The 25,419-nt window shown below is 53.7% G+C and overlaps 1 protein-coding gene and 1 non-coding gene across 12 annotated transcripts in view; both read left to right on the top strand.

The window, feature by feature from the left end:
* The window catches only part of MROH1 (maestro heat like repeat family member 1), a 51,571-nt gene that overhangs the window by 6,961 nt on the left and 19,191 nt on the right, over nucleotides 1-25,419 (top strand). For 5 of the 11 annotated variants that reach the window (XM_060419934.1, XM_042253910.1, XM_042253911.1 and 2 more), the window contains exons 2-19: nucleotides 7,054-7,156; nucleotides 8,124-8,204; nucleotides 8,845-8,990; nucleotides 9,891-10,022; nucleotides 10,444-10,606; nucleotides 10,779-10,877; nucleotides 15,686-15,837; nucleotides 16,207-16,347; nucleotides 16,581-16,673; nucleotides 19,838-19,916; nucleotides 20,047-20,160; nucleotides 21,043-21,116; nucleotides 22,164-22,286; nucleotides 23,885-24,070; nucleotides 24,223-24,367; nucleotides 24,449-24,489; nucleotides 24,768-24,909; nucleotides 25,211-25,263. In XM_060419934.1, the coding sequence (XP_060275917.1) occupies nucleotides 8,183-8,204; nucleotides 8,845-8,990; nucleotides 9,891-10,022; nucleotides 10,444-10,606; nucleotides 10,779-10,877; nucleotides 15,686-15,837; nucleotides 16,207-16,347; nucleotides 16,581-16,673; nucleotides 19,838-19,916; nucleotides 20,047-20,160; nucleotides 21,043-21,116; nucleotides 22,164-22,286; nucleotides 23,885-24,070; nucleotides 24,223-24,367; nucleotides 24,449-24,489; nucleotides 24,768-24,909; nucleotides 25,211-25,263 (1,905 nt within the window). In that variant the 5' untranslated portion in view covers nucleotides 7,054-7,156; nucleotides 8,124-8,182. Of the gene's footprint in view, nucleotides 1-7,053; nucleotides 7,157-8,123; nucleotides 8,205-8,844; nucleotides 8,991-9,890; nucleotides 10,023-10,377; nucleotides 10,607-10,778; nucleotides 10,878-15,685; nucleotides 15,838-16,206; nucleotides 16,348-16,580; nucleotides 16,674-19,837; nucleotides 19,917-20,046; nucleotides 20,161-21,042; nucleotides 21,117-22,163; nucleotides 22,287-23,884; nucleotides 24,071-24,222; nucleotides 24,368-24,448; nucleotides 24,490-24,767; nucleotides 24,910-25,210; nucleotides 25,264-25,419 lie in introns of those variants that run through there. The other 6 variants (XM_042253914.1, XM_042253915.1, XM_042253916.1 and 3 more) reach the window with 3 other exon arrangements.
* LOC114116490 (small Cajal body-specific RNA 15) lies at nucleotides 3,565-3,687 on the top strand. Its single transcript, XR_003590394.1, has one exon. It is a non-coding gene; the product is annotated as a small Cajal body-specific RNA 15 (non-coding RNA).

Below are 25,419 nucleotides of genomic sequence, written 5' to 3'. Positions count from 1 at the left end.
TTGCATCTACGAAGGATATTGATCTATAGTTTTCATTGTTTGTAATATCTGTGTCTAGTTTTGCTATCAGAGTAATGCTAACCTCAGAGAATCAGTTGGTAAGTGGTTCAATTTTTAGGTTCAGTTTTTCTGGAAGAATGTGTGTAGAGTTGGAATTGTTTCTTCCTTAAATGTTTGATAGAATTCCCCAGGGAAGTCATCTAGGCCTAGAGTTTTCTCTGTGTGAAGGCTTTTAACTACAACTTCAATTCTTTGTTAAATATAGGGCTATTTTGTCTTTCTTTTCCTTTTTCTGTTTGTGTGTGTGGTTTTTTTTTTTTTTTTTTTGACTGTGCCACATGGTACGGGGTATCTTAGTTCCCTGACCAGGAATCAAACCTGTGGACCCTGCAGTGGAAGTGTGGAGTCTTAACCACTGGACCACTAGGGTAGTCCTAGATTATCTATTTTTTCTTTTTTTTTTTTTGTAAATCTATTTTTTCTTGAGTGAGCTTTGATAGTTTGTGTTTCAAGGAATTTGTCTATTTCTTTTGTTTTTTGATTGTAATATTTTTTCATTGAGGTATAGTTGACTCATCTGTTTCTTTTAAATTGTCCAGTTTACCTTCAACAAGTTAGATATATTCTTATTATCCTTTTAATATGTGTAGAACCTATTTATTCTCATTCTTAAGACTGGTAATTTGTGTTGTCCCTCTTTTCCTGATCAGTCAGGCAGAATGGTTATCAAATTTATTGATCTTCTTAAATAACTAGCCTTTGGCACTTTGATTTTTTTTCTTATTTTTTTTATGTACTGATATTTATTATTTTAATTCTTTTGCTTCTTTTGAGTGTGTAATTTCTTAAGGTAGGATTTACCATTGTTGACCTTAAAACTAAAAGAGCTAATTATTTTACCAGCAAAATGTGTTTTTCTGGGAATAGCAGAGAATTGCAACTCAGGACAGCCATACTATAGCAAAAACTGTATAAAACTAATTCCAGCTGAGCTATTTCAAATCCTAAAAGATGATGCTGTGAAAGTGGCAGTCAACATGCCAACAAATTTGGAAAACATAACAGTGGCCACAGGACTAGAAAGGTACACAGGACTGGAAAGGTCAGTTTTCATTCCAATCCCAAAGAAAGGCAGTGTGAAAGAATGTTCAAACTACTGCACAATTGTACTCATTTCACATGCTAGCAAAGTGAGTAATGCTCAAAATTCGCCAAGCTGGGCTTCAGTAGTACGTGAACCAAAAACTTCTACATGTTCAAGCTGGATTTAGAAAAGGCAAAGGAACTGGAGATCAGATTGCCAACATCCATTGGAAGAAAAAGCAAGAGAATTCCAGAAAAATATCTACTTCTGCTTCATTGACTATACCAAAGCCTTTGACTGTGTGGATCACAATAAACTGTGGAACATCCTTAAAGAGATGGGAATATCAGATTATGTTACTAGCCTCCTGAGAAACTTGTATGCAGGTCAAAAAACAACAGTTAGAACTGGACATGGAACAATGGACTGGTTTCAGATTAGAAAAGGAGTACATCAAGGCTTTATTTTGTCACTCTGCTTATTTAACTTCTATGCAGAGTACATCATGCAAGATGCTGGGCTGGATGAAACAGAAGCTGGAATCAAGATTGCCAGGAGAAATATCTAACCTCAGACATGCAGATGATACCACCCGTATGGCAGAAAGCAAAGAGGAACTAAAAAACCTCTTGATGAAAGTGAAAGAGGAGAGTGCAAAAGTTGGCTTAAAACTCAACATTCAAAAAATGAAGATTATGGCATCCTGTCCCATCACTTCATGGCAAATAGATGGGGAAACAATAGAAACAGTGACATTATTTTTTTGGGCTCCAAAATCACTGCAGATGGTGACTGCAGCCATGAAATTAAAAGACACTTGCTCCTTGGAAGAAAAGCTATGACCAACCTAAACAGCATATTAAAAAGCAGAGATATTACTTTGCCAACAAATTTGCAAATATTTAACGCTGTTGTTTTTCCAGTATTCCTGTATGGATGTGAGAGTTGGACCATAAAGCAAATTGAGTGCTGAAGGACTGATGCTTTTGAACTGTGGTGTTGGAGAAAATTCTTGAGTCCCTTGGCCTGCAAGGAGATCAAACCAGTCCATCGTAAAGGAAATCAATCCTGAATATTCATTGGAAGGACTGATGCTAAAGCTGAAACTCCAGTACTTTTGCCACCTGATGTGAAGAGCTGACTCATTAGAAAAGACCTTGATGCTGGAAAAGATTGAAGGCAGGAGGAGAGGGGGATGACGGAGGATGAGATTGTTGGATGGCATCACTAACTTGATGGACATGAGTTTGAGCAAGCTCTGGGAGATGGTGAAGGACAGGGAAGCCTGGTATGCTGCAGTCCATGGAGTTGCAAAGAGTCGGACACAGCTGAACGACTGAACAACAACAGTAATAGGCAAGTCCAGCAAACAAAGGAGAGGAAGTTACTTTGCAGAGAAAAGGAGGGGTTGCTCTGAAGGAAAGTCTATGGGAGGGAAGGGTGTTTAGGATGGTGGTGGCTTCCCACTGTCTGAGCTGAGAAGGTTCCCATCTGCTGGGCCTGTGGCCTGTCCCAAAGAAGAGATGTCTTCCTGCTGGGAATGCAAGTCATGGCTCTTCTTGTTGGCTTTGTGATTCACTTGAAGTGGTGTGTGTGGGATCGCCCCCTCTGGCTTCCCCTGCTAAATGAGGTTGCTGTTGTTCAGATACACAATGTCATTCTTTTCTAATATAACCTTTTAATGCTATTTATTTCCCACATAATTTTTAATTTTTTAAAAAATTTCTCCCACATTTTAATATGTGTTCATTTTCATTCACTTTAATTTCATTTTTTGCATTTATTTTTTTTTGACTCATGAATTATTTTAAAGCATATTCAGTAGTTGATAAATACTCAGATTTCTCAGATAGCTTTCTCTTTATTGATTTCAAATTTAATCCCATGTGGTCAGAGAACAGGGGCTTTCCAGGTGGCACTAGTGATAAAGAACCTGCTGGGCAATACAGGAGACTTAGGAAATGCAGGTTTGATCCCTGGGTGGGAAGATCCCCTGGAGGAGGGCATGGCACCCCACTCCAGTATTTTTGCCTGGAGAATCTCATGGACAGAGGAGCCTGGCGGGCTACAGTCCATAGAATCACAAACAACTGGACACGACTGAGCGACCTGAGAGCGCAGAAAACATACTTTGTATGGCTTGAATACTTTTAGGTTTATTGAGATTTGTTTTATTGCTCAGAATATAGTCAGTCTTGGTAAATGTTTCATGAGCTTTTTGAAGAAATATATATTCTTCTGTTAATGAATGAAATGTTATAAAAATACTGCTTGAACCAAGTTGATTGATGGTATTGTTCAAGTCTTCTGTACCTGCAGTGATTTCCTGTATACTTGTTATAACAATTACAAATAGAGGGCTGTTGGAATTTCTGTTGTATTTTGCATTTGTTTATTTCTCCTTGCATTTTTTTAGTTTTGAGTTTGTATATTTTAAAGCTTTGTTATTAGGTGCATAAATATTTAGAATTGTTATGTGTCTGCTAAGAAAATAGAGTCCTTGAAGTTAAGCTGACTCTGCTTTTAGTCTCCTAAATGAAAAGGTAGATAGAACAGGTCTTGTTTGCAAAATGAATTTAAGACTTAGTTATCTACCAACAGCAGTGATACAGTTTCCATTGTCTCACTGTAGAAAGTAGGAGTAGTAAATACAGAGATGAGTAAGGGTGAAGAAAGACTTAGGGAACCCATGAGGATCTCAATCTAGTTGACAGGAAGGTGACTGCCAACTGGAAGAATTGGTTAGGAAAGTGGAGGAGAGGACCTTTCCTGTAGTACAGGTTTCAGAAGGTCCAGGACTGCTTCTGGTGGCCAAGCCTCCGTGTCGGGAGACCAGCATAGTCTCATTTGCAGAATGCTGCATCATGGTGAATCATTCTGGGCAGCTGCCAGTGTGGGAGCCATTTAAAACTCTTAAAATGAGTTAAGATTTTAAATCATTCTGGAGAATGAGAAGAGCAGACTGATGACCAAGCACAAGCTTCAGAAATATTTTATTGGGTGTGTACAAGTGCTTGCATACTGTTGATTGAACCAGTAGGAAGTCAATTATTAAACATACACTTTTCCAAATAAAAAGCGATTTATCTTAAAACAAATAATTGCTATGTCTCTGAAGTCTACTTTATCTAATATTAATATAGTCACTCCAGCTTTAAAAAAATTATTTATTCATGTATTTTTGGCTGCATTGGGTCTTCGCTGTTGTGCATGGGCCTTCTTGAGTTGCTGCGAGCAGGCGCTATTCTCCAGCTGTGGTGTGCAGGCTTCTCACTATAGTAGCTTTTCTTTTTGCAGAGCTTGGACTCTAGGATACGAGCACTTCGGTCGCTGCAGCAAACAGGCTCAGGAGTCGTGTTGCACAGGCTTAAGTGCCCTGAGGCATGTGGGGTCTTCCCAGATCAGGGATCGAACCTATGTCCCCTGCATTGGCAGGTGGATTCTTAACCAGTGGACTACCAAGGAAGCCCCTCCAGCTTTTCTGTGATTATTATCAGCCTCATTTTTCTTCTGCCATTCTTTTACTTTAGCCTCTTTATGTTAACATACTTAGTGTTTCCTGTGGTTTCTAGAATATATGAAATACAGTTGTAATCTAAATGTCTTATATAGTAATTCTTTCCTCTGCACCATTTCCAGGCCAGTGTCTATTGACTGATTCATCCTCATTATGGGTTGTGTGTTGTTGTTTTTTTTTAATTTATTTTTTTATTGACGGATAATTGCTTTACAGAATTTCACTGTTTTCTATCAAACCTCAACCTGAGTGAGCCATAGGTATACACATATCCCCTCCCTTTTGAACCTCCCTCTCATCTCCCTCCCTATCCCACTCCTCTAGGTTGATACACAGCCCCTATTTGAGTTTCTTAACCATATAGCAAATTTGGGTTGTGTTTTCTTGCCTCTTTGCATGCCTGGTCATTTTTGATTGGATGCCAGACACTGTTATTTTTCTTTCTTATATTTGTTTGTTGGTGCGTGGTATTTTGTTTTCCTCTTGTTATTCTCAAGCTTTGTGCTGGGCTGGTCTAAGTTACTTGGGAACGGTTTGATCCTTTCAGGTCTTGCTTTTAGCTTTGGTAGGTGAAACCAGAATGGCATTTTACTTTTTTCTTCTTTTTCCTTTTTTGCCCTCATGGCTTGGCTTGCACGATCTCAGTTCCCCAACCAGATATTGAACCTGGGCCATGGCAGTGTGAACCTGGGATCCTCACCACTGGGCCCCTAGGGAACGCCCTAGTTTTACTTCTTTACTGAGTTGAAACCCTCCTGAGTGCCCTTCCCAGCACGCTGAGAGTTGTGGTATTCCCCTGCTGCCAGGGAGAGGCCTGTTCCTGGCTCATTGTGAGCCCCACGGATTGTTTCTGCTAATCATTTTGGGCAGTTCCTCCCCCTGGCCTTGGGTCATTTCTGGCCTCCTGCCTCCATCTGTGCAGCCAGCCACAGTGGGTGTTCTTCCCATGCTTTGTCCTTTTTCCTCCCTTCTTCTTCATCTCTTGTCTCTGATGCAGCTGAGAAAGGTTCTTTGCTCTTAAGAACTAAGGCAGGTCTCGCTCACATAATCTTGAGTTCCTTGCCTTAAGGTCTGTGCCCTTGACCCCATCTGCTAAGTCCCTTTTGCCAGCTAAGTAACATACTCATGTGCTGAGTATGCGGACATGGGCATCCTTGGGGACATGATTTTGCTGCCCCTGTGCTGGCCAGTAAATCAGCTGAGTGACTGGGGACCCTCTGCAGGCCTCTGAGGGTCTCCCTGGTACTGGACCCTGTGGACTCCAGCAAGACCCAGGCCTCCCGAGTTGTTCCTGGGCCTGCTCTGGGTGTCCTCAGCTGGACATGCCCTTCAGGTGATGAGCTGGCATGATCACAGGCTTTCCCACCCTTTGTTCCTGATGCCCATCAGCTTGAGAACTCTGGTTCCATGTGTTTCATTCAGTTTTTTAGTTGTTTGGGTTGAGACGGCAAATAGGTCCATTCCTCCCAGGCAGGCTGGGAGCTGATGTCCCTTATGTTTGTGTTTGCTCCTGCTCGAGTTGGGTGTGCATGCTGCTGCTGCTGCTGCTAAGTCGCTTCAGTCGTGTCCGACTCTGTGCGACCCCATAGACGGTAGCCCACCAGGACCCCGTCCCTGGGATTCTCCAGGCAAGAACACTGGAGTGGGTTGCCATTTCCTTCTCCAATGCATGAAAGTGAAAAGTGAAAGCGAAGTCGCTCAGTCATGTCTGACTCTTAGCGACCCCATGGACTGCAGCCCCATGGCTCCTCCGTCCATGGGATTTTTCAGGCAAGAGTACTGGAGTGGGGTGCCATTGGGTGTGCATGAGGTGAGGTGAGGTGAATTTGCTCAGTCGTGTCCAACCTTTGTGACCCCATGGACTGTAGCCTACCAGCCTTCTCCGTCCATGGGATTCTCCAGGCAAGAATACTGGAGTGGGTTACCATTTCCTTCTCCAGGGGATCTTCCCGACCCAGGGATCGAACCCGGGTCTCCCGCATTGGAGGCAGACGCTTTAACCTCTGAGCCACAAGGGTGTGCATAGCTGTCTGCATTTGTATGAAGGATGCTCCAAACTGTGGAGCTGGAGCTGTTCAACCCATCTTCTCTGAGGCCATGGAGATGGGTGGCTGTGGCTTTTTACAGGCGAAGCCCCTGTGCCAGGAGTGGGCTGCGTGCTCATAACCCAGACTGGCCCAAGGATCTCAGGAAGTAGATTCCATGCACAGGGGTGCCTATCTCTGAGAAGAGTCCTGATGGCTCTCTGTGGAGCCTGCGGCCAGCACCTTCATACCTGCCTGACAGTTATGGCATTTCCAGCCCTTCACGTGTGTGTGTGTGTGTGTGTGTGTGTGTGTGTGTGTGTGTGTGTGTGTGTGTGTGTGTGTGTGTGTGTGTGTGTGGTGGTGCTACCTCCTTGCTCTGTTGCTAATGGAATATGTGTTTTTCTTGTTTTCCTTGTTATCTTTAGATGCTTTCCAGGAAAAAGGGGGAAACACCTTGCTGATGCCACCAGCTTCAAACCAGTCTTCTCCATCTGCTTTCTGTCTGCCTGGGATTCCTGGAAGTGTCTGGTCTGCTAATTTTATCTGTTCTTGTATTCTAGCGCCCTTGTGGGCTTGTTCTTTTAAAACATGCATTTTTTCTGTCATTGCACTGAGGTTTTGGTGGGATGGATGAATGCCTTGGACCAGGGTGCCTTCTCCATCTAGAGTTCTCACTTGTAATCCCCGCACTCATCAGACACCTCTCACTGCCCCTTCCCATGTGGCTGCAGCCAAGTGAGTGTGTCCTCCTGCTCAGGAGCAGTTGGAGGCCTGTCTCCTTTGCTTCCTCTACCTGCACCCTTTTTTGGATGGGCAGTGCCCAGAAATGAAGGTGGTGCCCAGAAAGTAGAGGACCCCAGTGTGAGAAAGCAGTCCCGAACCGGTTGTCGGAGCCTGTGACCACGTGGGGGAAGTGCAGAGGCACTTGCGTATTCCATGGGCTTTATTCTTTGGGACCATCTGTTGCAAGTGGTGTTTTGAGACACACGATATTTGAAAGTTGCAACTCTCAAATCCCGTGAGCTGTTTGGATGGTTGGTTTCAGACGCCAAAGAGCCCACCAGATCCCTGAGCTGCCTATCCAGTCTTGTTCAGCCAGCAGGAAGTGGGGGGTCCCGGCCACGCAGTGACTGAGGCGGTTGTTCTTGGTCCTCAGGGAGGGGTGTCCCTCTCTGCACAGTCCGTCAGCAGCACGAGGCCTTATGTGCACATAGTGAAGGAAGATGCTGTCAGTGGAGGTGGTGATCGCGCTTGGCCTGGCCCCCTCTGCAGGCCAGCCTGGACGAGCCCCTGTGGGCCAAACACATGGCGGCGGGGCTGCCGGCACCTGGGGTGGAGCGGGTGCCGCCTGTCCTCTGCACACCACCCAGCCAGATTGTGGCAGAGACCGTTTCCCAGACGAACCCCTTCTGATCTTGTATTTTACGCAAATACACTAACTGCTCGTAAACTGAGGAGGCCAGTGAATTAATTGTTGCACGTCTGGTGACTCCAGGTCTGAAGAGAGGCGTCCATGTTCACACCAGGAGGTGAAAAGAAGCTGGAGCCACAGTGATGAGTGAGACCTACGTGAAGAGTGAGTGTGGCCCCTTGGCTGGCCTCCGCGGCATGCTGCGGATTTCTGAGTAAATGCACTTGGGAGGAGTGACGGCTGCTTGAACACACTTTCTTTAAGGTTTCATTAGAAAAGAAAAGGAAGCGCTTGTCTCTGCCGACGCTGGCTCAGTCTGGGGGGGCAGCATTTGCCTGACAGAGTGGGTTTGTGCTCCGTGGGGGACAGTTGCTGTGCCTTCCTCCTTGCCTACAAAAGCCCCAGGGCCAGTGTTCACTCTGACTGGCCTCTCTACCTGCAGCCAGGGCCAGCTCTTTGCCTAGGGCATGGTCCAGGGTGGAGTGTGGGCCAGAGGTCCTCCTGGAGTGGCTTCATGAGGCTGATCCCACACTGCCTGCTTTTTATAGGAGCTCGGATCCAGCCGGGCTGGAGAGGCGGAGAAAACGTGGCCTGGGTTGGAAGTCAGGGTAAAGGTGGCCAGAGTGACCTCAGAGCAGGCAGCCAGTGGGTCCCAGAGACCTTGGCCAGAGCATGGTGGACGGAGGGGGCGGTGTGTGCGCCTGAGGCTGCAGAGGCCGGGCCGGTGAGGCTGAGTCCTCAGAGGCTGAGCCAGGCGGTGGGCCGGGGCCGGGCCTGACCCTGCCATCGGACTTTGTCACTGTAGGGCTGTCCACCATCCTGCTGGACGCCATCACTGACAAGGACCCTCGGGTGCAGGAGCAGGTATGTGGCGCCCTGTGCGCCCTCGGAGAGTCGCAGCCAGCGGAGGTGCTTAGCGCCTGTGAGGAGCACCTGCGGCTGCACGAAAAGGTATTGCTCCTCACTCCGCGGATGGGGTGAGGCCTGCGGGGAGGGGCCTGTGGTGAGGGATGGGACCTGTGGGTGGGGTTCGTGGCGAGAGGCGGGGTCTGTGGTGGGGCGGGGCCTTTGGTGAGGGGTGGGGCCTGCAGGGCAGTGGCCCAGGTGGGTCTGAAGTATGCAGCCAGGCTGCTGTAGGTGGAAAGTCGCACTGGCAAGTCCAGGCCCCCTTGAGGCGGCAAGTCCAGTATAGGTGACCCACTCTGTCCTGTGGGTTGGTCCCGTTGTGGGGGACCGAGTGGTTGGCATTGTAGTGTTCAGTTGCCCTTGTGCAGGCCCAGTCCACGGTTCCTCTCATCTACCAGCTAGTGAGAGAGGGCCTGGGTCCCCGTGGTAAGCAGAATACGTGCTCGCATCTGGGACAGGGCGTCGCCCAGCGGGCCTGGGCCTCTGCTTCCTGCCCAACCATAGACTCCACTGGTCGGGCCCTGCTGAGACTGCACCAAAGGCTGTGCCAGCTCTGCCTCTCTTGGTCCCAGCTGCAGGGTTCTGTGACACTCCTATCTCCCTGTAGTGGGACATAATTTCAGTTTCCACAGTGCATAATTTAGGCTCATTCCTAGGAGTTAGACTTGCAGTCTCAAAAGACCGTTTTTATTTGAGTTTTGGGCTCTCATCTGTCAGCTGCCATTTCAGGGTTGGACAGCTGAGTCCTGACAGGGGCCCTGGGCTCCTGAGCCAGTTTGATGACCCCTCTTCTCCAGCAGGGCCCCTTCCCGCCCCTCCCCCCCCCCCCACCCCCACCCCCACCACTGTCCCAGTTTAAGGAGACCAGGGCTCATTCCTGAGCTTGGGGAGGAGCCATGAGAGACAAGTGAGTCCCGGTCCTTCCTCCACCATCTCTCTCTACAGCTAGCTCATCCATACCGGACAATGATCCTAAGGGCCATGGAGATAGTCGTGAGCGATCACATCGGCGAGCTGGACAAGGACATGGCCAGGGCCATCATCCTCCTGGCCTCCAATGAGATGACCAAAGTGAAGGTGTGGGGTATACCTGCCCTGGCCTGGCTGACCTGCCCCTGGTTGGGGCAGGGAGCTGTTTTCTTCCCCCGTGCATTGAGAACATGGGCTTGTGTCTGCCTGCCTCAGGTCTGGCCCATTGGTCCTATGTACTGACTGCCCCTGTGGGGTGGGGCGGGTCACCCCGCCATCTCAGATGGAAACCAAAGTGGAAGGCAGTGCCCCCAAGCTCTCAGGGTGAATGTAGGAGCACCAGGGTGTGCATGGGCTTGGGGCTCAGCCTGGGGCCCTGCTCACAGCAGCCCCAGAGCGTCCTGAACGTTGGCGGCCGGTCCTCCAATGGAACTGAAGGCAGAGTGTCCAGTTTTCCTCCTAGGCACCTTCAGGATGGGTGAGGTTTGCCTCCTTTGGTCAGCGTGTCAGTTGAGGTCTTTGGGGACAGGAGCTGGTCTCTGATTGGCAGCAAGCCGCCAGCAGCGTCCTGGTGGCGGTGGGGAGGCGGTTCATCAGCAGCGTGATGGAGGAGCTGCTGAGCAAGTTCCAGCCCGGGCTCCTGCCGCACCCCTGCACCATGCACACACTCGCCAGCCTCTCCGTCTCCAATGGTAGGTGGCGGCCCCACCCCTCCGCCCACATGCTCAGAGGTTCTGAGGATGGCACCTCGGTTCCTCGGGTCCCAGTTGCTCCACCATGTGCCCCAGGCTGTGCAGAGAGAGCTTAAGGTGTGTGGCGGGATGGGGATGGCCCCGGGCCTCTGTGACGTGCCCCTTCTTGCAGTGTTTGGCATGGTGCCCTTCCTGACGTCCATCCTCAGCACCATGCTGCCCATGCTGGGCGCAGCCAAGCACGACTCAATGAAAGTGGTGTTCTGCTGTGGTAAGACAGGGCCTCTGCGGGGTGATGGGTGGGTGTGGCCTGCCCACAGCTGGGGGGCGGTTCTTTGTTCCCAGTGCTCCTTTGTGGGGGGCTGGGGGGCCTTCAGGCTGTAGGAGGATGGTGGGACGATTAGGGGAAGGGTGATGCAGGTGGGGGCTAAGCGGGCACTGCTGCAGGTAGAGACCTGACCTCTGCTGTCTGGCGGCTTTTCTCTGCTGCTGGGGAACCCCCACCAGAACCTTACGCCGTATTTCCCTGAGCCCTGGACACCTGATGGGGGGCAGGAGGAGACTGACCAGAGCTGCAGCTCCTTCCCACTTCTCTCCCTGCTTGCGCTGGCAGAGTGACATTTCCCTGGGTATCCTGGGAGTGGTCACTCTCCCACCCTCTGTGTGCCATGGGCAGCGCCTCATGGCATGACTCCTGATGGGCAGGAGGGCACTCCTATAGGGGGGAGCAGAGGGTCTTGAAAGATGGGGCCTGAGGGAGCCTGGCCTCTTCTAGTGGCCTGCACACAGTTCTTGTCCCTCGGCTTCCTGGTGTCTCTAGTGTCCCCTCCAGTCTCAGGAAGACAGCTGCTACTGAGGGGAGGGAGAGGGAACATCTAGGTCCATGAGGCCCCATGAAGACAGGATCCCCTTTTTAAAATAGTTTATTTTTGGTTGTGGGCTTCCCAGGTGGCATTAGTGGTAAAGAACCCTCCTGTCACTGTGGGTTTGATCCCTGGGTTGAGAAAATCCCCTGGAGGAGGGTACGGCAACCTACTCTAGCATCCTTGCCTGGAGAATCTCATGGCCAGAGGAGCCTGGTGGGCTACAGTCCATAGGGTCACAAGAAGTCAGGCATGACTGAGCAACTTAGCATGCATGCATGCATTTTTGGTTTTGCTGGGTCTTTGTTGCTGGCGAGGGCTTTCTCTAGTTGTGCAGAGTAGGGGCTACTCTTTGTTACGGTGGCTTCTCTTATTGTCGAACACGGACTCTAGGCACCCCAGCTTCAGTAGTTGTGGCACACAGGCTTAGTTCCCCCGAGACGTGGTATCTTCCTGGACCAGGGAACAAACCCAAGTCCCCTGCATTGGAACACGGATTCTTAACCACTGGAGCACCAGGGAAGCCCTAAGGGCCCTTTATAATCCCCAGCCCAGGCTGTTAGAGGTCCTGGGCTTCCACCCCCATGGCCAGGCTAGAGGGATGTGGTTAGGCTGTGGCCACACTGAGACGGGTTGAGAGGCTGGTAGCTGAGCAGAGAGTTGGTGTTTGCAGAGGAGTCCCAGTGAAGCTGCCTGTTCTGTGCACACCAGGGCACTTTCCTATCTGGGGCCTAGGGCTTTGGGCTGCAGCCCACCTGTTAATGGTGGCTTTGGGTTCAGGTTCCCCAGCTCTCAGGGACTCTAGGAAGAGCTCTAGCCCCTCAGAGCCCCCGCGTTCCCATTCTCTCTGTTCCACGCATTCCTCTTGAGGGCCCCTCCCACATGCGGGTGATAGCAGGCTGTTGGACTGAAACCCTCTTTGACCTGGTTTCTGCTGAAAAGGGGACTTGGAACAGGATCCCTGAGCAGCTGGGTGGGAATCACTGCTGAGCTCAGAGTGCAGGGGCAGGACACAGAGAGGACCGAGGCAGAGCTGGGGGGCGGGGGGCAAAGAGCGCCAAGGACAGTACTCATCCCGGCTGGGGGCACAGGAGGGACTGGGCAGAGCTGTGGGGGCTGGGGGAAAAGAGCGCCAAGGACAGCACTCATCCCAGCTGCGGGCACAGGAGGGACTGGGCAGAGCTGTGGGGGCTGGGGGAAAAGAGCGCCAAGGATAGCACTCATCCTGGCCGGGAGGGAGAAGGAGAGCCTGTGTTGGAGCTGAGGGCTAGTCCCTGGCCCGGCAGCTGCCCTCGGAAGTGCTGGCATCGCTCCAGGACTTGCAGAGCCCTGTGCAGGAGGCCCTGCCCCCCACAGGCTGCAGGCCTACAGTGTTCACCTGGCTGCCACGTCGTGTGTGAAGAGCTAGTTGGGGCAGCAGACAATGCCTGCAGCCACCCTCTGGCTGAGGTGTGTGCTCCTCGCCACAGACAGTGCTCCAGGTCTGCAGTTGAGGGAAGCATGGTCCTACCCACTGGAGCGGCCTCCAGTCAGGCCAGGAGGGTCCACGTCAGCCCATCCGTGGCCTGGTTGGGCCACAAGAGGACTGGGACCTCTTGTTCTTCCAGGCAGTCTCCGATTCTGGGTGGATTGTGTTCATTGTGCAGGAAGGTGGCCCAGGTGGGCCATGGGACCCAGAACAGGAGCGTGTGTGCACTAAGAGGTTCTTGTCCAGCTCACAGGATGCTGCAGCCAGGCAGGGGGAGGGCGGGGAGGAGGGCCCCAGAGGTGGGTGGACAGGGCCTAGACAACAGGTGCTCAGCTGGCCTGCACACACTGCCAGCGCCGGCAGGCAACCACAGCTCACCGCCCACCAGGAAGGTCTGATGAGAGAGACAGCAGCAAAATAAACAGAAAGGGAGACTAGGGGAAGCAGACAGTTGAGGGAGGGGAAAACAGGCAGGAGAGGAAATCTGGTTGATATTTCACCGAGACGAGAGAAGATGCATTCATGAAATAGAAGCACTTTGCTCTGAAGAAGCTACGTTTGGACAATGCAATAAAGCTTTTGGGAATTACCAACATGATGAAAATGAAAGGTAGAAATGGAAGTGTTGAGGAAATCCTCTAGAAGATAGAGCCAAAAATGCAAGTATGCGGAAAACAGAAGAGAAAGAAAAGACTTAGCGAGTGAAGCTGTGAAGCCAGTCTTGGATGATCACCCTGGATAGAAGGAACAGAGAAAGCAGAGGAGGGGGCGGTGCGGTGGGAGCTGCCCCAGATGGAGAGGCCCTCCCTGCACCCACTTCGGGAAGCTTCCGCAGGGCAGGTGGTCAGGAGAATGCCGAGGGCTTGCCTTCTGCTTGAGGGAGAGTGCTAGAAATTTCCAGCGGAAGGCACCACTGAGAGTCAGCTCCCTGCCCTGAGGCTCACTGAGCAGGAAGGTGTAGAGAGGCTCCCTGAGAAGCCAGGATCCGGAAGTGTGTGGCCTGTGTGGTAAGGCTGGGGGAGCCTCAGGATGTGTGGCAAGAAGTGTGGAGGTTGCCACAGTGACTTGGGCCTGGAGAACGAGCGGACTCCAACCCCAGACGGTCCTTAACTCAGAACACAGCTGGTCATGGAGGGAGTGGTGGGCTCGGAGCCACGGGGGTCTGGAGGGGTGGATGGAACAGGCTGGCTCCGGCCTGGGGTACGTGGGGAACACTGTGCATGTGTGTGGAGAGAGAGGCCCAAACCTGGTGTTTGCTTCTGGAATAAGGAAAAGCAGGCTGGGGAGGGGCCTGAGTGGCTCGTTTACCTGAGGCACGTGTGTCCTTGATTAAAATCACAAACCTGGTAAGAAACTCAGGGCGGGGGTGGTTCTATTTCTGACCATGTAATGTCCTGTTATCCTGAAAGCCCTTCCCACACAGGGTACCTCAAAGCCCTGGTCAGCTTGACCAAGCAGTCTGAGCAACTCAAGGAGCAAGAGTAGGGGGATGCAGGGGTTGGGGTGGCAGGCAGGGACCAGGGCCCACCTAAGCGGACCCCCTCCCCCGAAGGCACCCTCAGTGGGAGGACAACCAGACGCAGGCCTCCCGCTGTGGGCCCCGGGGGTAGGGGGGGTCCTATATGCTCTCTGATTGCTTGTGATCGTAGCTGCCTTCCTGTAGGCAGAGGGCTGGGCTGCAAAGCCTAAGCTGAGAAAGTAACCTTGCAAGTGGTCCAGGTCATGAGCTGGAGCACGTGGTCCTGTCAGTCAAGATCCTAGGGGTGGGCTCTGGCCTCGGGGCCAGCTGTGAGCCAACACCGCTGCCAGCCATCTGGTTCTCATCTCCTCCACTGCACAGGCCTCAGTGGGGCTGTGTGGCCAGGTCCTGGCCTCTGACTCTTTGTGGTCCCATTGTCTCCCTTGACCCACAGTCTAGGCCCTGCTGACCACTCACAGGTCTACACCTAAGTGGGTCCCCCGGCTTCCCTGCCTGGGCATCCACAGCGCTGTCCCTTGCATGGACAGAGCCCCGCCCAGGCTGGTGTTCCCCACCTTCAGCACCGCACCCCCACCCAGGCTCACATACCGGGTCTTCCTGCATGTGTCCTGGGGGTCCTATGCCATCTTGGACAGCAGCCCTTGAAAGCATGTGGTATATGTGTCCGTGAGAGGAGAGGTGGGCACCACAGACCAGAGCAGGCAGGCGTGGTGGCCTGGTGGCATTTGGGAGAGGTTGGTCATGTATTGGTATCCACTGTGACACAGGGCCACAAATCAGGGGATTAAGACAATGGGGCTGTCTTCTACAGCTTAGAAGGCCAGTGTCTGAGAGCAGGCTGTTGGTAGGGCCGCTCACCTGTGACTCTGGACAGAGTCCTTCCAGGCTCCCCTGGTGTCTGGAGGTGCCTCTCAATCTGGGCTTGAGGCCGCGTCACTGCACTGTCTGCCTCCGTCATCAATATGTCTGTCTGCTTACGAGGAAAGGGTCCTGGTGGGTTAGGGCCCACCCCACCCCACCCCACCCCACCCCACCGTGACCTTGTCTTAACTTAGTGTATCTGCAGAGACTGAATTTCTAGAAAAGTCATGTTCCAGGTTCTGGGAAGGGCAAGAGTCAGGGAACCCTTCACTCCCGCCCCACCCGGTAGTCCTGAGCCTGGCCGGGGTGCTCAGGAGGGTGTCTCACAGGCGGGCATGGGATGTTAGAGGGGTTGCGTGAGAGCCAGCGTGACCATGCCTGCTGCTTCACCGCTGGGGTCACCGCAGCTCTGCAGCGCTTCAGTGAGAGCACCCTGGAGTACCTGGCCAACCTGGATCAGGCCCCAGACCCCACAGTCAGAAAGGACGCCTTTGCCTCAGACATCTCTGGTGCTTACGACATCCTTTTCCACCAGTGGCTACAGAGCCGGGAAGCGAAGGTACGCTCTGTGGGTGGGGACTGGTGGCCGCACCTGCTGGCCACCCTCTCCCTCCCCAGCCTGGAGGTCCTGCCACAGACCCCTGGGCCCTCTGCCATCCCGCAGGATCTCGGTAGAGATTTGTGTCCATCCGCCCACGCCGAGCCTTGTGTTGTGGGGTCTCCCCTGCAGGTCCTCACAGCGTTGGGCTGCTTTGCTGAGGCCCCACCCCCACCTTGGGGCCTCCACGCATTAGGGAGGTGCCTGGCTGCTCCTAATTCTCCCCAGGCCCACTCCCTCCGCCTCGTAGGAGCCTCTGCTCTAGGTCTGTGGTGGAGGATTCCTTGCCCTTGTGCCCCCACCACTGACCGGTATCCCTGCCCCCTCTAGCTGCGGCTCGCAGTGGTGGAGGCCCTGGGGCCCATGAGCCACCTGCTCCCCAGCGAGAAGCTGGAGGAGCAGCTCCCCAAGCTGCTGCCCGGCGTGCTCGCCCTCTACAAGAAGCACGCCGAGACCGTCCACGTGTCCAAGGTGTGCACAGTGTGGCTGCGGGCCTCCGTGGCTGAGGCCTTGGTGGGCTGTCAGCCTCAGCGAGGGCTGCGGGCAGAGCTGGAGAGCCAGGCCCCTGGCCTCACGGGGCCCCCTTCCTGGCACTGCTCCCTCCTCGCTCCAGCCCCAGGGTGGTGTCCTGCTGGGAGGCTCTCCTAGCCAGGTGGGATGGGGCTGGGGGCGAGGAGATCCTGACAGGCCGCTCCTCCCTGCAGAGCCTCGGCCAGATCCTGGAGGCAGCCGTGAGCGTGGGCAGCCGCACTCTGGACGTCCAGCTTGACTCTCTCCTTGTCGCTCTGCACACTCAGGTGGGCTGGTGGAGGGGTTTGTGAGCAGGCTGGGGCCAGGCGCTGTGCTCCTGCTATGGGGGTGCCTGCTGAGGGGCCCAGGGAGCAAGACTCAGGGCGGGGATCCAGCCAGGTGGACCTCTGCGGGCTTCCCGAGTCATCTGGGTGCAGCCCGTGGGGGTACACTGACTCGGGCAGTGGGGCACCGGACAGCCCTACATGCAAGGGCAGGAGGGGGGGGAGGCGGCCAGCAGGGCAGGGGGAGCGTCTGTGCTGCCTGCAGGTCCCCGAGGGTCAGGGCTCAGGCAGAGCAAAGGAGCCACCTTGGCAGCTGAGGCCGGCAAGGGGAGAGCCCAAAGCTTCTGCTGGAGAAAGGGCCTCAGGAGGCTCCTCAGCCGTGATGAGCTTGAAAAATTATGAAGTGGATAGATGCCTAGAAAAATCTTTAAAATGTCACAATTGGTGGAAGAGAAATAGAAAATTTGACTAAACCAGTAAAGAAATGGAGACCACATTCCAGGCCCTTCCTTTCCGACAGCAAACCCGGGACCCAGTGCTGTTCAGGTTGCCTCTTACAGACTTTTGAGGGATAGCCCATTTCCACCTCACACAGGTGGGCTTGGAAATGAGAAAAGGATCTGGAGCTGCCTGACAGGTTCTGTGGGGCTGGTCTTGACTCCAAGTCAGGACCACACAGAGAAGTCTGGGCGCCAGCGGGTGAGCTGGCATGAGGGTCTGTGCGGAGGAGAGTTGGCTGCCCACCCTGTACTCGCTGCACACGGGGCCCAGTGGGAGGGGCTGTGGGAAGGTTCTCTCTGATCTCAGTGATGCAAAAAAAGCTTTTGAAGAAGTTCAGCACCTATTTGTCATTGAAACTCTTAGCAACCAGGATGGGAAAGGAACTTCTCTTACTTGGTAAATTTTAAATACCTGACCCATCAGCATGCCTCATACATGTGATGGATACAGTTTGCATCACAATGGATAGAAGTGACCACCTTCCCTTAGTGTCCAGAGCAGGAAGGGGCCCCAGTCACTTGTCAGCAGGGCTTGCGTTGAATTCTGTGAGGAGAGAAGCAGAAGGGAAGGATCCAGGACAGACCTGTGGTTTGCCTTCGCCCGGCCGCCTGCCCACCCTTCGTCCTAGCGGGCCGCTGCTCCCCATGCTCATCGAGGTGGCACAGCCCTTTGGGCAGGGCTGCCTGTTGTGGGCCCTGCCATGTCTGCTCCTAGCAGGTATTTGTTCTGGATAGTCAATGCACTCATCTAGAAGCTCATTCATACAAGAACTGAATCTATTTACAAGTCCTAGAACTCTGTTCAGCAAGGCTGCCAGTTACAAGACCAACCTGTAAAAATCAAGAGTGTTTCTCCCCGTCAGTGGTGACCAGCTAGAAAGTACCAAAAAAAAAAAAAAAGGTGTTTACAATAACAACAGAAACTTAATTGTAAAGTATCTGGGAATTAACCTAGCGAAGAATGCCTAAGATCTCTGTGGAGAAAAAGTTTACAACTTGGGAAAAAAGTGAGGAAAAAAGAGAGATGGAGTATTATTTACTTAATACAAAGTGATGGCCTGAAACTAAAAACTGTAATCTGTGGGGAGGGGGGCGGGGTTTAAAAGGGGAATATTTGTGGAAAAGCTGAGAAGCTAGAAAAGTGTGCTCTTTCCTTTTCTTAGTGCTTTCCATTCACGTCTTGTTTTTCTGTTGATTTTAGGGTGTTTTTTTTCATATTGGTCTGTAGCAGTTATTTACAGTCTTGTGTCATGTATGTAGATATTTGTTTCTGTTTTGTTGTTATCTGTGGCTCTGTGTATGGTTTTTTTTTGCCATGGAACATTAGTTAAGTTTTTAAAGCCATCATTTATCTTTCTTTATACAGTCCAGGTTTTGCTGTACTTATAAAAGTATACTTCCAATTCTGCAGTGAGTTTTTAGGTTCTCTCACTTCCTCTATGGAGAAGGCAATGGCACCCCACTCCAGTACTCTTGCCTGGAAAATCCCATGGATGGAGGAGCCTGGTAGGCTGCAGTCCATGGGGTCGCTAAGAGTCGGATAGGGCTGAGCGACTTCACTTTCACTTTTCACTTTCATGCATTGGAGAAGGAAATGGCAACCCACTCCAGTGTTCTTGCCTGGAGAATCCCAGCGATGGGGGAGCCTGGTGGGCTGCCATCTATGGGGTCACACAGAGTCGGACACGACTGAAGTGACTTAGCAGCAGCAACAGTGTTTCCCCTATACTGTTTAATCATCTGGAGTGTATTTTAGAGGAAGAGTGAAAAGCTAGTTTTATCTTTTCTCAAGGTGAATGCCCTCGTCACTAGTTATCTCTCTGATCTATCACCTTTTAATCGATCACTGCAAACCTTAGCACCTGGACTCAGCAGCGGTTTGTGCTCCAGTCACTGTGGAGTTCTGAGCACCTCACGCATCTTCCGCAGGCTCCCTGGGGTGGGCCAGAGTGTCTGCTTCCAAGCTGCTCCCTCGCTGGCCCCAGGCCCTGGTGGGAGGTGCTCCGTGGGTCACTGAGTGACCCCGGGAGCAGGCAGCAGGGCCCTGGGGACCTGGAGCCAGCCTGGTGGCTCTGCCCGCACCTGCTCCACCTGCTCCGGTCCCCTGGGAACTGGCAGGGCCAGGCTGAGGTGGCGCCTGTGGCCCCTGCACCACGTCTCCTTCCTGGTTGGGATGCTGGGCTTTCCCAAGGGTCCCCTCAGAGCCCTGCAGGTCCTTTCTTGGGACCTTGGAGGCCGAGTGGGGACGGGGACGCCACCCAAAGCTCAGCCCCAGAGTGTTGCCCACAGAGGTGCAGTGGGGCCCAGGGGCACAGCTGCATGCAGCCTCTGCCTGCACCCCTGCCAGGGCAGCTCCCTTTCTTTCTCAGTTTGAATGGACAGACTCCAGCGCTTTCTGTGCTCACGTGTGCTGCCGGAGAAAGTGGGGAGCTGTCCCCTTCCTCATCAGGAAGTGTGTCTGGGGAGTTTGTTCACCTGGCTGCCAGTGGGTGGGGTGGGGTGTAGGAGGAGGGCCAGCTGTGCATCACTCAGGGCCTGAGAGCATGTCTGGGCGCAGGCAGGGGTTCCTCACCCAGGTGAGCACGCCCAAGGACCTGCAGCTTCCTGGAAGCTTGAGATGTCCCTCTCCAGCCCCACCAGCCGCTGACTGTCTTCTGTCCTGGACAGATCTGCGTGCCTGTGGAGTCATCCAGCCCACTGGTGATGAGCAACCAGAAGGAGGTGCTGCGCTGCTTCACGGTGCTGGGTATGCAGGCGGAGCCCTTGGTCTCATCAGGGGGCTCACCGCCCTGAGCATCTGTCCTCCTCGCTGGGCCTGGGGTGGGTGCAGGCAACCAGCAGGGAGCAAGACAGTCTTGATGAGCACTTGCCCGCAGCCTGCTACTCGCCGGACCGCCTGCTGGCCTTCCTGCTGCCCAAGCTGGACACCAGCAACGAGAGGACCCGTGTGGGCACCCTGCAGGTCCTGAGGCACGTCATCAACGCGGCGGGTGAGTGCCTTGTGGAACGGAGATGGGATAGGCCTGCCTTGTCCATCTTTGGGATGAAAAGGAGCATTTTGCTTTGAGTTCTTGAAATACTTTCCCCAACTTTCTATTTCGCAAAATTCCCTGCTTTTTGAAGAGTTGCAGCAGTGGTGCTTGCCTGCCTGCCAGCAGGTTGTCCGTCTCTGATGTTTGCCCTCGGCAGGGGCTGTAGTCGGCGGGCCCATGGCGCCTTGGCGTGGGAGGCTGGTGGCTGAGTCCTGCCAACCCCCCCCCCACCTGCAGCCATCCGTGGCAGCGGCCCCTCAATGTGGAGGTCTGGCCATGGGCACAGCTCACTCCGCTGTCTCTTAGACATGGACCTTGGGAAGAGTGGAGGCCAGTTCTGTGAAAAGTCCCTGGTTTCCATGTGTCTGAAGATTTCCTCACAACTGGATAGGAGAGTTCAGGTTTCTTGCTTTTAAGCAGTTTTAATCAGCAATAAGCCTGAATGGTTTTCACACCTGAATTTGTGTGTGTGTGTGTGTGAGTCTTGGTTGCTTAACAGTGGCCGTGACCACATCAGGCCTTCAGGTTGGAGCCAGGAGCAGGGAGTGGTGCTAAGATTCTGATGACCCTGGAGGTGCCCTCACCCCACATGAACCTGGGACCCCTGACTCAGCTCTGCTGCCCTGAACTTCTAACCTCCTCACTTCTTAATTGGATAAAATAATGTCATTTGCTGAAAAAAGTCATTTTTCCCTCAGAGAGAGATAGGTGGGCCTGTGCTTAGGTGGTCTTCTCCTCCCCCCACGCAGATGGCCGCACTGAGGCCAGAGCCCCGCAGCACATGCTGCCTGGCCTCTGCCCATTGGCAGACAGGCTGAGCCCCCTGTTGGTTTCTTGCAGCTGCTCAGATGGAAGTTAAGAAACCCTTCATTCTTTCCTCCATGAAGCTCCCTCTTCTGGACACCAACAACAAGGTGGGTCAGTGGGCAGCGCACAGCGGCAGGTGGTACGGCCACCTCTGACAGGCAGCTGCCGCCTCAGCACACCAGGCCTCGGCAGGCGCGTGCAGGCCTGGGTGTCTGCTGAGCTGCTTGTCTGGGCCCCCAGCTTCCTCCTGATGCGTTAACCAGGTGTGAAGCTAGGAAGCAGTCCTCAAGACCACCCTGGGGCTTGATCATTCTCTAGAACTCCCAGAACTCAAGAGCCGTTGTACCAAAAAGACCTACGTGAGCGTCAGCCACAGAGACGCTCATGGGGCGGCCTGGGCTCTCACCTGGAGCCCCCGTCCTGGCCCCTTTGGAGCCGTGGGCAGCGCTGTGCTGGCTCACATGGAGGGCTGCCCAGGGAAGCCCCAGCCTTGGGTCGGGGGTCTCTGTCAGGCCTCCGTCATGCAGATCTCGGCATCCAGCCCTTCGGGTGGCCTGATGCCCCACCCGAGTCACAGGGCTAGACGACTTGGTGCAGCAGAAGCCCCAGGGAACAGGAGCTTGGACTCCGGCAGGATATCCATAGCTTGGTGGTGGCCCCAGAGCCGAGGGCCCTCCCTGCTTGGGCTCAGTGGCAGCGGGTCCCCTTCCTGCAGCTGCCCCAGCCTTTGTGCTCATCCTGCACCCCGTTCTTGGGGACCATCTGTGAGAGTCCCAGAAGCTACTGGAATGGAGCCCAAACTACTGAGGCTGCATCTGTTTCAGGGCTCCTGTGCCCTGTGCCACCCTCAGAGGGGCTCAATGCCTGCCCGCTGTGTCGGTGGCCAGAAGCACCCAGCCTAAGGGCCTCAGGCTGCCACATGGCTCAGTCCCTCCAGACCCATCAGCTCATGGTCACTCGGGACACATGTGCGACCTGGGATCTGGAGAGGAGAGGTGTGACCAGGACAGGGGGAGGGTCCCAGAGAGGGGTGCTGGGCTGGGGGAAGGCGGGAGGTGTGGGCAGACGGCGGGTGAGAAGCCAGCCCCTGCTGGCTGTCGAGCTGCGGCCAGCACTCCTCTGAAGCCCCTTCCTGCGCCCCCTGCTCTGGGCAGGTGAAGCGGGCAGTGGTGCAGGTGGTCAGCGCCATGGCCCACCACGGCTACCTGGAGCAGCCTGGCGGCAAGGCCATGGTCGAATACATCGTGCAGCAGTGCGCTCTGCCCCCCGAGGCTGAGGTAAGGCACGCCGTCCCTCTGCTCCATCATTGCGTGTTGTCTCTGGACCTGTGGTTTGTCGTCTGACTGCTGAGTAGCGCTCTGGGGGTGTGCTAGTCTGCTAGCCGCGTGGCAGGTGTGAATAAAGCATCCGTGAAAGAGAGGGTGCAGGTTTCTGCAGGGCTTGAGTTTGTCCCCCTGTGTAAGCAGCTGCTGTGAGATGCTGAGATGTTTGATTTCATAAGAAGCTTCCAGGTGGTTTTCGAAAGTAGCTATGCCATCTTGCGGCCCCAGCAGCAGCTCTGTTGGTACGTGAGGTTAGGTCAGTGCTGTGTGTCTCATTTTCTAGCTACTGTGATAGGCTAGCATCATGCCTGTGACCAGTGATATTGGCATCCGTGTGTCTACGTGCCTGCTCACAGCTTTTACCTGCTTTGGAGTTGGGCGCCCTTTCTTCTTCTTCAGGACAGAAGTGCTCTTCATATATTTTAGATGCAAGTCCCTTATCAGATTTATGGTTTATAAATATTTTCTGACAAATCTGTTGCATCGTAGGTATTTATTTTCTTAACATTGTATTTCAAAAAGCAAAAGTGCTAATATTTTAGAAGTCCACGTTATTGGGCTTTTATTTATAGCTCTTGCTTCTGGGGTTGTAACTAGTAAATTCTTTCTTTACCCAAAGTCACAAAGGTGTTCCCCCATGTTTGCTTCTAGAAATTTTACACAAGGTCTGTGTTCCATCTTGCATTCCTTCTGTTCACCGTGAGGTGTGGTTTCAGGCTCCATACTTTGCGTGTGGGTATCCTGCTGTCCCGGCACTGCTCACTGTAAAGACGCTTCTCCCCACACGGACCAGCTGCCTTTGCCTGGACGTCAAGAACCCAGTGGCTTGGATGTTTATAATTTCCTAGGTGATTAGCCTTTTGTGGCTGTTGTGGGCTTGTAATTTTATTGCATTGAATCTGACCAGGTGTATTTCTGCTTCTAAGTGTTTCTTGAGATTTTCTATTTGGCCTAATAGGCAGTCAGGCGTTCAACGTCCTTTGTGTGTATCTGGTATAAAGTTTTCTCTATATTTTTAGAGCATGCTCTAAAACTTGCTATTCAGGCCCTAAACATCTCTATTTTTTTCTTCTCGATCTTTAATTTCTTGGTGAGAGGTGCCAAATGTCTCCAACAGTCATTATGGTTTTCCCACTTTTGCTTTGTTTTCAGTGTTCGCTTTTCGGTATTTCAAAACATGAATTGAAGACTCAGCATTTAGACAGTAGAGTCCTTTTTTGCCTAGAAGACTCCAGGGAGCTGGGCTCTGGAGCACTGACTCCTTGGGTTTGAGAGAAACCACTGGCCCGTGGGGCAGCAGGGCTCATCTGTGTTCTTGGTGGGAATGGCACTTTCTCAGGCGGTGACCGCGTCCACAAGGACAGAATACCACCTGTGAGGATGCGGTTAGCGGCTCTCAGGAAATGCTGACGGTTTTTCTAGTCTGGACGCTGGAGGTTGGCCCGGGGAGCTGGCTTTTGGGGACGATTTTAGTGGAGAGCGAGTGTCCAGCCAGTGACCGGAGATGGTCCCCTCCCTAGGGGTTGGGCAGGGCCTGTCATGCTTCTGTTCAGGCTGTGTCCTCAGGGCCAGAGCCCGCAACTGGTGACCTGCAGAGCAGAGTGCACAGCATCCTGCCCTCCCGCCCCCAGACTCAGAAGCCGGGTGCGGACAGTGAGGCCCTGGCGGCCGACAGCGTGCGGGCCATCAGCGTCAGCACCCTCTACCTGGTCAGCACCACCGTGGACAGGATGGGCGAGGTGAGCACCCCTGCCCTGGGGGACCCGCCAGCCTGCTCCTGACCCCTTGGTGTCTGGGAGCAGGTGTGGGGAGGCCGTGGGTACAAGGAGGCTGCAGTGCAGGGAGGCTGCGCTGCGGGTCTGGGCTCCTACACACCCTGCACTGCCCCCAGGTCCTCTGGCCGTACCTGCTTGAGTTCCTGGTCCCCATTCGCTTCACCGGGGCGCTGAGCCCGCTCTGCAGGAGCCTTGTGCACTTGGCCCAGAAGAGGCAGGAGGCGGGGGCCCATGCCCCCCTCATCCAGTACAACGGCAATGGTGTGCCCCTGCCCCAGCCCAGCCCTTTCCCCCTGCCCCCCAAGGGGGCAGCCCTGAGTGCTGTGGTCTGTCTCCCTGCAGTGCACCTCCCGTCTCCCTACGCCATCACCACCAGACTCCTGGTAAGCAGCTGCTCAGGCCTCAGTGGCTTCTTCTCCCAGCCAGGTGGCCTCAGTGCCCACTCTGAGGGGTGTCGGCGGGGGGTGGACACTCCCCTAGTCCCTGTTGCCCCACCCTCATGCTGTCACTGCCACGGGAAGGACCATCAGGCACTCCGGGACGGATTTGGGGAGCTGTGTCTCTGGGGCCTCCTTCCCCCGACCTGGGTGTCCATGCTCGGCCTCAGGTGGAGCACTGTGGCCCAGGACGCTGGTGGAGACCCCAACTCTGCCTTCTGCAGGTCGTATCTTCCAATCCCTATGTGGGGGACGGTCGTGGAGCAGCCTCACTGCGCCTCCTGAGTGTCTTGCATCAGGATATCCACCCGGCCCTGGGTCAGCGGTGGGCGACCGCCATCCCCCTGCTGCTGGAACACCTGGACGGTGAGGCCCAGGGGTGGGCGCTGCCGCTCCTTCTCTGATCCCGACTGTTGCCTGTTGGCATCAAGGCTGGCCACTGGAGACCAGGGTTTTAAAAGTTGGAAGAAATTGCCTTTGCTGTCGTTTAGGGAAGGGCCTGGAGAGTGGGCTGGAAAGATGCTCCTTGTCTGGTGTCACCCACGAGCTCACTGGATGTGGGCCCTTTCTTCCTCTATCCTGGGCCGAAGGGGCCTGGGCCTGGTGGAGGGGACTCTGAGCTCTCCACTGCTGTCTGCCAGGCTGAGCGAGTGACTGGTCATTTCAGAATACAGTGAAGAAACCCTGCCACAGGAGGAGTGGGAAGAAAAGCTGCTGATGGTAAGAGTAGAGGAGGAGACGAGAGTTAGCCTGCTTTGGGCACAGGCCCTTTTCTGGCCTGGGTGGGGAGGGCTGGGACAGTGGGTGCTGGGGGCACTGTACCTCCCAGAGTGGTAGTGCTTGCCTTGACCTGGTGGGGGGGAGGGGCGGAGGGAC

Source organism: Ovis aries, chromosome 9 (genome assembly GCF_016772045.2).
Source record: "Ovis aries strain OAR_USU_Benz2616 breed Rambouillet chromosome 9, ARS-UI_Ramb_v3.0, whole genome shotgun sequence".
NCBI classification, from domain to species: domain Eukaryota; kingdom Metazoa; phylum Chordata; class Mammalia; order Artiodactyla; family Bovidae; genus Ovis; species Ovis aries.
The sequence above is the reverse complement of the archived record's forward strand: the minus strand, read 5'-3'. Positions and strand labels throughout refer to the sequence as shown.